Source organism: Podarcis pityusensis (genome assembly GCF_964106645.2).
Source record: "Podarcis pityusensis genome assembly, chromosome: 2".
Classification (NCBI taxonomy): Eukaryota; Metazoa; Chordata; class Lepidosauria; order Squamata; family Lacertidae; genus Podarcis; species Podarcis pityusensis.
The window spans coordinates 122,377,435-122,389,500 of NC_138029.1; the positions used below are offsets into that span (position 1 = coordinate 122,377,435).

The 12,066-nt window shown below is 46.1% G+C and overlaps 1 protein-coding gene and 1 long non-coding RNA gene across 2 annotated transcripts in view; both read right to left on the reverse strand.

The window, feature by feature from the left end:
* Window positions 1–39: 39 nt before the first annotated feature.
* LOC308470046 (zinc finger protein 202-like) lies at window positions 40–7,992 on the reverse strand. The gene is made up of 6 exons (XM_080993279.1): window positions 7,839–7,992; window positions 3,385–3,866; window positions 3,130–3,211; window positions 2,212–2,294; window positions 1,280–1,406; window positions 40–294 (listed from the first exon to the last, which is right to left on the reverse strand). The coding sequence occupies exons 2-6, from the start codon at window positions 3,838–3,840 to the stop codon at window positions 242–244; spliced, it is 801 nt and encodes a 266-aa protein (XP_080849405.1). The 5' UTR covers window positions 3,841–3,866; window positions 7,839–7,992; the 3' UTR covers window positions 40–241.
* A 1,834-nt stretch (window positions 7,993–9,826) lies between these two features.
* Window positions 9,827–12,066, reverse strand: part of LOC308470210 — a 94,339-nt gene continuing 92,099 nt past the window's right edge. The window contains exon 3 of the long non-coding RNA XR_013982263.1: window positions 9,827–10,644. This is a non-coding gene — a long non-coding RNA (uncharacterized lncRNA). The remainder of the gene's footprint in view (window positions 10,645–12,066) is intronic.

Consider the following 12,066-nt stretch of genomic DNA (forward strand, 5'->3'; position numbering starts at 1 on the left):
ACCCCACTCCCCCCAATTTAAAGTAAGTGACAGACCAAGTGAAAACAAGACTTTTAATTATCATCATTGTTCATTAGCATTTCATTTACATCTGTCCAACTTTTCCTTCAAGGAGCTCGAGGCAGCATTCTGGGTCTCCTTGGCCCAATGTTATTCACACAACAATCCTGAGAGGTAGCATAAGCTGAGATACAGCGACTGGGCTGAGGTCACCCGGGGAACTTGGTAGCCAAATGGTGATTTAATCTTTGGTCTCCCACATCCAGTTAATATTCTTCCGCTTTATTCCACATTCTGGAAAATAGACATAAAAGCTGATACACAGCTTGCCCAAAAATGGAAAGAAAAAGTTCTGACAAAAGCAGAATGGATTCAACAACTTATGGAATACGCAGAAACGGTGAAACTTACCAGAAAAATAAGAAATCAAGATAAACTTTTTACAAAAGAAAGGAAATGGTTTACTGAATATTTCCAAACAAACTGTCAATGGATAAGAACACTGGCAGGATAACTGACATAACCTACAGTTTTATAAGAGTATACATTTAAAGTAGATGAATAAATGATTAAGTTAAGTTACCATATTTTTCACCCCATAGGATGCACCTAGTTTTTTGGAGGGGAAATAAAGGGGAAAAAATTATTTCCCCCCCAGGTGTGGGGCTGGGGCAGGGGAAGCCCGAGCTTCCCCCGACCCCAGCCCCCAGAACAGGCTGCTCTCCGCAAGCCGTGGGAGCGCTGCGCGAAGCCTGAAGCTTGGGGCGTGCTAAGCTCAGTGCGCCCCAAGCTTCTGGGTGCCGGCAAGCTCTCCGCTAGCCGTGGGAGAGCTGTGTCTCCCACGGCTAGCGGATAGCTTCCTGAAGCCTGGAGAGCGAGAGGGGTCAGTGCGCACCGACCCCCCTCGCTCTCCAGGCTTCAGCAAAAGCCTGCGCTTGCCCCATAGGACGCACACACATTTCCCCTTCATTTTTGGAGGGGAAAAAGTGCGTCCTATAGGGTGAAAAATACGGTAATTCGGAATATGCAGAAAAGATAAAAAACCGCAGAAAGGAACCGGAGAAAGGAACAGCAGAAAGAAGGGGAAGGAAGTTGAAATGTTAAGATCATTGTAAAATTATTGAAATGTACAAAATTGAAAATCATAAATAAAAATTACATATATAAAAATAGAATCCCAGGTTATCTAGGTGGTGCTAATCAGCTACATGAGAATATTTTGGGTTCATCACATATAAAATTATGGTTTTCAAAATAAATATACAGCATGGAGCCTCACCAAGAGAATCCATGATGCCACAGGTCTCCTCCATGACTTCCTTATGCAGAGCTCTCTGGTCAGGATCCAGCAGTGCCCACTCTTCCTCCGTGAAATTCACAGCCACATCTTCAAAGGATGCTGGATTCTAAAAGAAAAAGGAAACAATTCCACCTCAGAGGTAGCGTATGGAATATCCATTACTCATCGCTGGGTTGTTTTAATGGGATTGCCTTGCTGTGCATTCTGATTATGGGTGTTTATTTTAATGTTATACAGTGGTACATCGGGTCACAGAAGCTTCAGGTTACAGACGTTTCAGGTTACAGACTCAGCTAGCACAGAAATAGTACCTTGGGTTAAGAACTTTGCTTCAGGATGAGAACAGAAATTGCACGGTGGCGACGCGGCAGCAGCAGGAGGCCCCATTAGCTAAAGTGGTACCTCAGGTTAAGAACAGTTTCAGGTTAAGAACAGACCTCCGGAACGAATTAAGTTCTTAACCCAAGGTGCCACTGTAATAGTACATTTTCACGGTGTGTTTTCATGATGCGTGTTTTGATTTTTAATCTTTCTGTAACTACTGCCTGGCGTGTTCTGGTCCATGGGGTCACAAAGAGTCAGACACGACTAAAAAACAACTACTACTACTTTTTGTTTGTCAGCTCTTTGGAATCCTATTTTAGCATCAAGCGTTTTTACAATCCATAAATAATACTGCTGCAACCACCATGACGTAATTCTAGCTATATCCAAAGGGCTTGTTAATAAGAGGTGGCTGCTCATTATTGTCAGAATTTAAACCTACTTTGAGTGGCCTTCAAAGCCTTTGCTGAGGACAGATTTTAAAGAGGCAAAGGGGAAGAGAGATTTATCCAGGCCCAGGCAGGTGAGGGGACAGAGGCACCCTGGCTACCCTCAGCCCCTCTCTCCCCACTGATCTGCCCCCCTACCTGATCTTGTGCCACAGAATCTGCATCCCCTCCACTGTGAAGAGCAGGTGGCTGAGGAGGTCTTGTCAGCATCATCCTGTCACCTGTGAGAATCAAAGTTAGTAGGAAGACAGTTGAACTTGCTCCTCTCGGAGGTTAAGTGATGCATTCTTAAGTATACACAGGCCTTAGGGGGGAAAAACCTTATTTTATTAAAGTGTTTATAAACAGATGTGTTTATACCATTTTATATATCAGTTGTGTGAAAATGTGACTCTCCCCTTCGGGCAAAATGTGCAGGTCCCCATGCATAAAGTAGGGAGTTGTTTTAAGCAAGTACATTTTTCATCTGTGGAAAAAACTGGCGACAAGTGTCTCCCCCCCCTCAAAAAATAATAATTAAAGGATCCCCCGGATTTATTTCACACTCAACAGAAAGAGGCTAATTTGAGATTCATCCCATTAATATTTACCCAGGGGGTGGAAAATACAAGAGAGGAGTGTCATTCCAGAAAAGTGCCATATTAGAAGCAAATAAACTTGTTTTGATGAATTGGAAGAACCGCAAAAAGATCCCATCAAGCACATGGATTGACATTTGTTACATACAAACAAATTGCCTATCGACGCAAATTAAGAATGGATAAATATGAAGAAATCTGGAAGGAATACTTAAGCGATAAGGCAGAAAGTGGTGGGAAGTAGGGGGAGGAGAGGTGGGGAAATATTGTTAAAAGGGTTATAGGTATATCAGTACTCAAATCTGAATTGTTAAATTGTATTATTAGTGTTATTGTGGTTTTTGTTGTATGTGTTTTTTGTGGTTGCTGTCGGTATTAAAAAAATAATAATTAAAAATTAAATTCCAGAAAAGATTAAACAAGCCCAAAGCCTGTTTCCAAGATCCATGAAACTGGGATAAATCCCATTAAATATTACCAAGTGGCCTCGCTCTGGTGTCCGATGCAGCCGTCTCTGCCTCTGAGTAATCAGTCTCCATTTCTGCAACCAAATCCTCTCCCTGAAACAGTAATGATGATTCAAAACACAAGAAGGATAAGAAAAGAATGACAGGGGGGTGGGGAAACGTCCTTAAATGCTTTCCAAAAGAGAATGGGCAATTAGTAGAGACTTTTGGGATACCCTCCCTCCAATTCCAAAACTTCTGGGACTATCTAAATGAAACTCTCTCACCTGCTGTCCTGCCTGCTGCTTCTCCTCTGCCTGGCTCAGGAGGTAACCTTCCACCAGGGCCATCGCCTGGGAACTGGTCTCCGCTCCGCATTCTTTCACCCAGGTCTCCATCTCTGGTGGAAGGACACTCATGAACTGCTTCAGGATCAGCAGGTCCAGCATCTCCTTCTTTGTGTGTTGCTCTGGCTTCAGCCACCGATGGCAAATATGGTAGAGTCGGTTGCAAATCTCTCGGGGCCCCTGTGCATCTTGGTAGTGAAAATTCCTAAACTGCTGGCGATGTAGATCTGAGCTGTGGGCCCGCTGCTCACTCAGGACTTTCTGCAGCGAGGTTCTCCAGGATGCCCAACCGCTCCTAATCTTGGCGGCATTGCGGCCTCTTCCTGCTTCCTTGTCCATCTGCGCTCCAAGGAAACCTCCACGAGGTCTAAGGGAACTCCTTCGTTCTTCTGCCATGGTGTGTCCTAACGAGAGGCCAAATCCTACAAAGCCAAGACGTTGCTCTGTTATAAGATTGCTACACTGTCAGAAGAGGAAAAATGCTCGCTGAGCAAGTGTGGATGAGTCTCACTAGCAACCAGGGCTGGATTATAGTGGTACAATATTATTATTATTATTATTATTATATAATTCAATAGTGCTCCTGGAAGAAAAGTTATGATGCAAAATATGCAGGCCAACTTCTATGTCAGCTTTTCTCAAAACGTTGGCCAAGAACCACTTCAATAATAATAATAATAATAATAATTTATTTATATCCTGCCCTCCCCAGCTGAAGCCGGCTCAGAGCAGCGTCAGGCTTCTTCCAGGTGGACCTCAGGGTCACTTCATTCTCCCTCCTCACCTTGTGAGACAAGCAGACCTCAGCACTGTAATACCAGAGAGGTCAGCCTGGCTCTGTCATGGAATTGTACTCAATATTGATCCAGAGCAGATTCCAATGTATAGTTGCAGAGTAAAAACTTAAAACACGTTGCAGGATTCCGAAAAAATAGACCAGAGGCAACTGATATTTCATCCAGCAGAGCTTTACTGCTCCTGAAGGCAAATAAGCATAATGGTCACAAATCCAATACATTCAGGATTGGCACTGTCCAGAAGAAATCCAGTTGCAGCAGACTTAAACTTACTATAATAAGACTAAAGCTTAACACCAAGCATACTATCTACAGACCACACCAGAAGGAAGAGAGATAGAAAGTGAAACCCGGGCTCCTTCTGGCCTCTTTTTATAGTCAGCAAGACCTTGAAGAAGAGATAACAGATAAGCAAGCTGTAGTCATACCTCGGGTTACAGATGCTTCAGGTTGCATTTTTTTGGGTTACGGACCCACCAAAACCTGGAAGTACCGGAACGGGTTACTTCCGGGTTTCGGGGGTCGCGCATGCGCCGAATCGCAACCCGTGCGTGTGCAGACGCACCGCTGCGGGTTGCAAACGTGCATCCCGCATGGGTCACATTCGCAATCTGAGCGTCCACTGTACTCAGCTTCTCTGAAGGAATAACCCAAACACCAGGAACCTTCTGCTTGTTTTTTTTCCACACAGAGAAGCTTCCAGAACCCTCTTTCTGCACTAAGAAATGCAAACTGACATGTTCCTCCCTGCCTTAAAAGGTAAAGGTAAAGGGACCCCTGACCATTAGGTCCAGTCGTGACCGACTCTGGGGTTGCGGCGGTCATCTCGCGTTATTGGCCGAGGGAGCCGGTGTATAGCTTCCGGGTCATGTGGCCAGCATGACTAAGCCACTTCTGGCAAACCAGAGTAGCACACAGAAACACCGTTTACCTTCCCACTGGAGCAGTACCTATTTATCTACTTGCACTTTGATGTGCTTTCGAACTGCTAGGTTGGCAGGAGCAGGGACCGAGCAATGGGAGCTCACCCCGTTGCGGGGATTCGAAACGCCGACCTTCTGATCGGCAAGTCCTAGGCTCTGTGGTTTAACCCACAGCGCCACCCGCGTCCCTTCCTCCCTGCCTTACTGTGTTTTAAAACAATGTGAGAGTAGTCAACGGTTGTGACTGAGAAGTGAGTTGCTTGGTCACAAGCCAATGGTAAGAAATCCCTTGGGTCCTAATGAGTTGCCATTTCAACTATGATTCAGTGTACATTTAATCCCAACAAACACAAGGTGGCTTTCCTGTACTTTTCAAAATACCTGTACACAATCATTATATGTAGATTCATCACTGCCAGCAAAAAAAAAAAAAAAAAAAAAAAAAAAAAAAAAAAAGGCAAATAAAAAATGCTGGAAGGAGGCTTAGAAATGTCACCTGTTTATTCATTCAATGATAATTCACTGTACAATGAAATTATAGACCAATTTTGTACATGTCCACTCAGAAGTACAGTTGTACCTTGGAAGTTGAATGGAATCCGTTCCGGAAGTCTGTTTGACTTCCAAAATGTTCAGAAACAAAAGCGCGGCTTCCAATTGGCTGCAGGAAGCTCCTAAAGCCAATCGGAAGCTGCAGAAGCCCCGTCAGACGTTTGGCTTCCAAAAATAGTTCACAAACTGGAACATTCATTTTTGGGCTTGTGGTGTTCAGGAGCCAAAACGTTCGAGAACTAAGCTGTTCTAAAACCAAGGTATGACTGTACATCTCCTTTTGTTTTTGGGCCTTACTCCCAAATAAATTAATATGCAGACAGGATTACAGTAATCAGGTCACATTAAGATTGGTTGAAACTGTATGGATCTGCAAGTGGGGCAGAAAAATGTGGCTCTTTATAGTACAAAAATATATTGGTCTGGTTAAAGGAAGCAAAACCTAAAGCCTTTAGCAGCCATCTTATTCATTTTTCTATTACTTCAGAGAAGCCCTGTGATGTAAGTGAAGATGAACCTCAGTGATTAGACCAAGGCAATCAGTGAGAAGAAAAACAATAACGTAAGCTTAAAAAGTGAAACAGCAGGGACTCAATGAGTATTTTTGGTGCTATTTCTCAAGGCGGAGTAGGATGTAGCAATCTAAGCTTGAGGGTGGTGCATAATTTCTGGGGCATTGTTTATCTTCCACAGCTCCAGGAGTCTGTTTTTAATTTTCAAATATTCAGTTCAATTTTTAATTCTTCTATCCATGGCTTCCAGATTTTTGACTAAAGGGAGGGATTTGTGCACTGTGTTAAATTGGACTACTGCAATGCGCTCTACGTGGGGCTACCTTTGAAGGTGACCCGGAAACTACAACTAATCCAGAATGCGGCAGCTAGACTGGTGACTGGGAGCGGCCGCCGAGACCATATAACACCGGTTTTGAAAGACCTACATTGGCTCCCAATACGTTTCCGAGCACAATTCAAAGTGTTGGTGCTGACCTTTAAAGCCCTAAATGGCCTCGGTCCAGTATACCTGAAGGAGCGTCTCCACCCCCATCGTTCTACCTGGACACTGAGGTCCAGCTCCGAGGCCTTCTGGTGATTCCCTCACTGCGAGAAGCCAAGTTACAGGGAACCAGGCAGAGGGCCTTCTCGGTAGTGGCGCCCTCCCTGTGGAACGCCCTCCCACCAGATGTCAAAGAGAACAACAACTACCAGACTTTTAGAAGACATCTGAAGGTGGCCCTGTTTAGGGAGGCTTTTAATGTTTGATGTAGTACAGTATTATAAAAAAAATTTGGAAGCCGCCCAGAGTGGCTAGGGAAGCCCGGCCAGATGGGCGGGGTATAAATAATAAATTATTATTGTTATTATTATTAATATTATTATTATTGTTATTATTAAAGGGCCAAGGACAGCTTGAGGGCACAGAATATGGCCACTGTAGCCCAAAATGAGGTTAATCCTAAAGGGCAGAAATGGCCAATCAAACCACTGGCCCATCTTGCCCAGTAGTGTCCACTTGTGACTGGTAGCATCTCTCTAAGGCTTCAGACAGGAGACGTAAAAGGTGCAGTAAAAGAAATGGTCACCACCAACCTCCCTTCCCTTGCTAAGCTAGTAACCATCCAGTCCCCCCCCCCCCCATAGCAGGGGAATCTGTGAATTATGGTTCTTTGCAGGTTGGGGGGGGGGGCTCCCTCCATTACTTCTCCTCCCCCATTACAGCCATTTGATTCTTCTGATTACTAGACCTCCAATGGTTCTCATTAGGGCTTTGTATTCAGTCTCAAATGATCCTCTCCGTCTCACAGGCGTTGCACGTCTGAATGGGCACATGCGTGTCCTCCAGAAGCCTTGGGGAAGCCACTGCCTGATTAATGGGGAGGGGCTACTAAATCTAATCAAAGCTCAATTGGAGACACACTTGCACCGAGATCAACTTTAAATCCTCCCCTCCCCGCAATATTTCAAAACGCATCTCCTGCCTTTGCACACAGGGAGAGAAAAAGGCTGCCCTCCTTGGTTGGGGGGCATCCTGGATGGACCAGGTCTCCTTTGCACCCTCTCCTTCCCGCAGCCCTGGGACCCCCCTTCGCCCAAATGCACAAAATAAAGGGGGAATAACTCACCGGGTCCCCTCAATGCAGCGCTGGGAGAGACAAAGACCACGTTCCTCCTCCCGGGAAAAAGCCAAGCAGGAAGGGGCTTTGAAGGGAGGGGCTTTCTCTCTTGGAGGACTCTGCAACCCCCCCTTACTTCCCGCCCTATTCCCTTCCGCTCTAGGAATCCAGTTCGGATCGGTTTAACCCTTACAAAGCCAAAAAGGCGAGAGGGGCGGCTGCTCTTTGTAGGCAGAAGCTCCTGGGCTCAATCCGTGGCATTTCCCCCAATTATGAAAAGCCAGGGGGCAAGTCCTGGGGAAGACCAAAGGGCAAGATCACCTCCATCTGCGCCTGCCCATGAAGGAGGCAAGGAGGAGCCACCCCCTGAACACAGAGGGGTGTTTTGAACAGGGTTCTGGGCGTGCGCGAAACACATTCACACTGCACGTTATCCTTGCAAAAGGATCCTGGGAGCGGTCGTTTGTTAGAGGCGCTGCTGGGAATTGTGCCTCTTGTGAGAGGGAAGCTACAGTTCGCATAATTTTGAAAAATTTGGTTGGGTGGGGTGGGGATGCCCTTTAAATGCATTGATGCGCGCGAAATTCTGTGCGACTGCCATAAAACTCAGGGAACAAGCTGTACTACCAAAAGGTTTTAAATGAGTACAGTACAAGCTGTACTACAAAAAGGTTTTAAATGACAATTTTAGGTTATATTTTAGTGATCAAGATTTAATATATATATTTTTAGCTGCAACTATATCTGTATTGTCTCTGTGATACCCAATTGCAATTCAATGTATTCCTCTTGTGTTTTATGATTTTCCTGATATTGTAAGTGAGCCGGAACTGGTCTGTGACCGTAATAATAAAATTCATTCATTCATTGATGCGCGCGGACGCACTCCAGGGTCTCAAACTTCCGATTCCTTGACCTATAGGACTGGACTGGTTAAAGTACGCCATAGGATTTCTGGGCCTGGTTGCCTACTTCCAACTAAGGGGCCGGGCGCCCCATTTCAGCGTAGGGACCCTGGTCCGCCAGGCTCCTCTTTAGGCCTTGCAAACACCAGCCCTGCTGGCTTCTCTAACCGCCAACCCACACTTGCTCCCTTGCTCATCTCTGCGGCACTGCCTTATTTTTGCCCTGCAACCGTCTCCACAACCCCCCCGCCCCATTTTTTTGCCGTGGGGGGGCTGTACTTAGTTTGATTTTTCCGCCCTCCCTGCTCCTTGAGACTCAGAGTGTCTCTTATTAAGAATAAAAAAATCCTTCCAGTAGCACCTTTAAGACCGACTAAGTTAGTTCTTGGTATGAGCTTTCGTGTGCATGCACACTTCTTCAGATACACTGAAACAGAAGTTGCCAGATCCTTCTATATAGTGAGAAGGTGGGGAGGGGTATTACTCAGAAGGGGGGTGGGAATGGGAGATTGGCAGATAGCTGGGATGAGCCTGCTGACGACTCTTAACGACTGTAATAGGTCTTACAGGTCTTATTAAGAAGGATTGCTAAGGGCTCTCTGGCCAGAACTCGTTGCTCCCTGCTTCCTCCTCGGTTGTTAAGAGGGGTTGCTAAGGGCTCTCTGGGCAGCATGGACTCGTTGCTCCCCTTCCGTTGTTAAGAGGGGTTGCTAAGGGCTCTCTGGGCAGCATGGACTCGTTGCTCCCCTTCCGTTGTTAAGAGGGGTTGCTAAGGGCTCTCTGGGCAGCGTGGACTCGTTGCTCCCACTTCCATTGTTGAGAGGTTGCTATGGGCTCTCTAGGCAGCGTGGACTCGTTGCTCCCACTTCCGTTGTTAAGAGAGGTTGCTAAGGGCTCTCTGGGCAGCGTGGACTCGCTGCTCCCACTTCCGTTGTTAAGAGAGTTGCTAAGGGCTCTCTGGGCAGCGTAGACTCGCTGCTTCCACTTCCGTTGTTAAGAAAGGTTGCTAAGGGCTCTCTGGGCAACGTTGGTTAAGAGAGTTGCTAAGGGCCCTCTAGAAGACAGGAGTGCCTGGCGCGCTGTGGTCCATGGGGTCACAAAGAGTCGGACACGACTCAACAACACCAACAACAAAGGGCCCTCTAGGCTTTCTGCTCCTTTCACCTAGTCTGGAGACGCCAGGTTTTGCATTTATGCAAAGGTGTGTCAAAATCAGAAAAGTAGAGTGGTGTTTTATTTACCCTAACAGGATCATTCCAGGTCCCGGGCAAAGCTCTCTGTAGATATTTATACGGTTTCCCTCTTGTGTGAATTCTTTGGTGCAAAACGAGGCTTGACTTCCTGTCAAAGTTGTCACCACATTCCAACCATTGATATGGTTTCTCCCTGCTGTTGCTTGTTTGATGGGAGCTCTGACTGAAGCTCTTGACAAATTGTTAAATGGTTTCTCCCTAGCGTGAACCCTCTGATGCAAAATGAGACTTGACTTCTTGTCAAAATAGTCTCCGCATTCCAAGCACCACAATGGCGTTTTCCACAAGTGAAATTTTTGATGGTTGCCAAGAGATTTTGATGGTTGCCACTCTCACCTGCTGCCTTTCCTGGTTCTTCTCCTCTGCCCGGTTTAAGAGGAAACCTTTAGCCGGGGCCACCGCCTGGGAACTGGTCTCCGCTCCACATTCCCTGACCCAGCTCTCCATCTCTGATGGAAGGACAGTCAGGAACTGCTCCAGGATCACCAGGTCCAATATCTCACTCTTTGAGTGTTGTTCTGGTTTCAGCCACTGATGGCAGAGACTGTAAAGTCAGCTGCAGGCATCTCGGGGACCCTCAGCCTCCCGGTAGCAGAATTGTCTGAACTGCTGGCACTGGACTTCTGAGGTGAGGGTGTCCTTTTCATCCACTGAATCCTGCAAAGCCAAGACATTGTTCTATTGTAAAACTGCTACACTGTCAGAAAGGAATAATGTTCCCCAAGCAAGGGTGGATGAGTCCAACTAGTAACCAGGGCTGGATTATAGTGATGCAATAGGATAGTTAATAAACTAAATGTGCAGGCCACCTTCTAAGCCAGCAGTTCTCATAGTATTGGACCTCTACTTAGCCTCAGCATCCCTGCATGTCGGCCTCGCAGCCTCATTATTCCCCCTCCTCAGCTTGTGAGAAATGAAAGCTGGAAACCTGTGTTAATATGCTTAAAACTGCCCAGTGTGTTAGCCAGACTGCCTCTGTTACTTGCACTCCTGCCCCCATTCAACAGGTTTGTTTACTTTCAGACAGGTTGTCACCTGCATTTGATCATTTGCTTAAAAGACCACTCCTCCGTTCTCAGGAGTGTTTTCCATTCCATCACAAAACACTCCCTCCCCCTCTGCATGTGTTGCATGTCTGAATGAGCACATGCAAGTGACCATTGCCTAACCAATGTGGGGGAGGAACCTTAAATGCAGTGTTATGAGAAAAATACAGTGGTACCTCTGGTTACAAACTTAATTCATTCCAGAAGTACGTTCTTAACCTGAAACCATTCTTAACCTGAGGTACCACTTTAGCTAATGGGGCCTCCTGCTGCTGCCACGCCGCCGCCGCACAATTTCTGTTCTCATCCTGAGGTAAAGTTCTTAACCCAAGGTACTACTTCCAAGTTAGCGGAGTCTGTAACCCGAAGTGTTTGTAACCTGAGGTGTTTGTAACCTGAGGTACCACTGTACTGCTCCCTTTACCTTATGGGGTATCTAAGAGCCCATATGGAGTCCTTAAGTAGCTTCTCTTTCGGTCGGAGAAAATACCAGAGGCCAACCAGAGAATATTGAGAAGCAAAGCAGATAGTAAGCATGATCTTTCTTAAACTGTTGCAACAGGGTCCCCTGCTCACCCCATGCAGGGAGGGAGGGGAGGAACCCAGAACAATGGTGTTCAAGCTCTTATATAGACATTTGAAAATTGCCTCCCCTGTAGCTCAAGACCACCCCCCAAAACATCATACATACATCACTGGAGGGGCGGTCTACAGCAGAAAACCTGTCTGCCATGATATCTGATAATGGTCACTGATTGCTTTTCCCTGGGCATCCTGGCCATTCTTTTGTGATGGTAAATAGTTCCTGAATCCAGGTCACAGGCTCACCCTATTCATACACAGATATGCCCTTAAGACAGGATTTGTGAACAAAGAGACAATGGGTAGGCTTTCCCATTTCCTTCCTCCTTGCAGGGATACATTTGAGGTCAATTTGGGAGAGTCAGAATGGTTTCAGGATTGCTCTCCTGTACTATATACGTAGTTTATATATTTATGTAGGTTTGCCTTGTAAATTTATGAACATGTGATT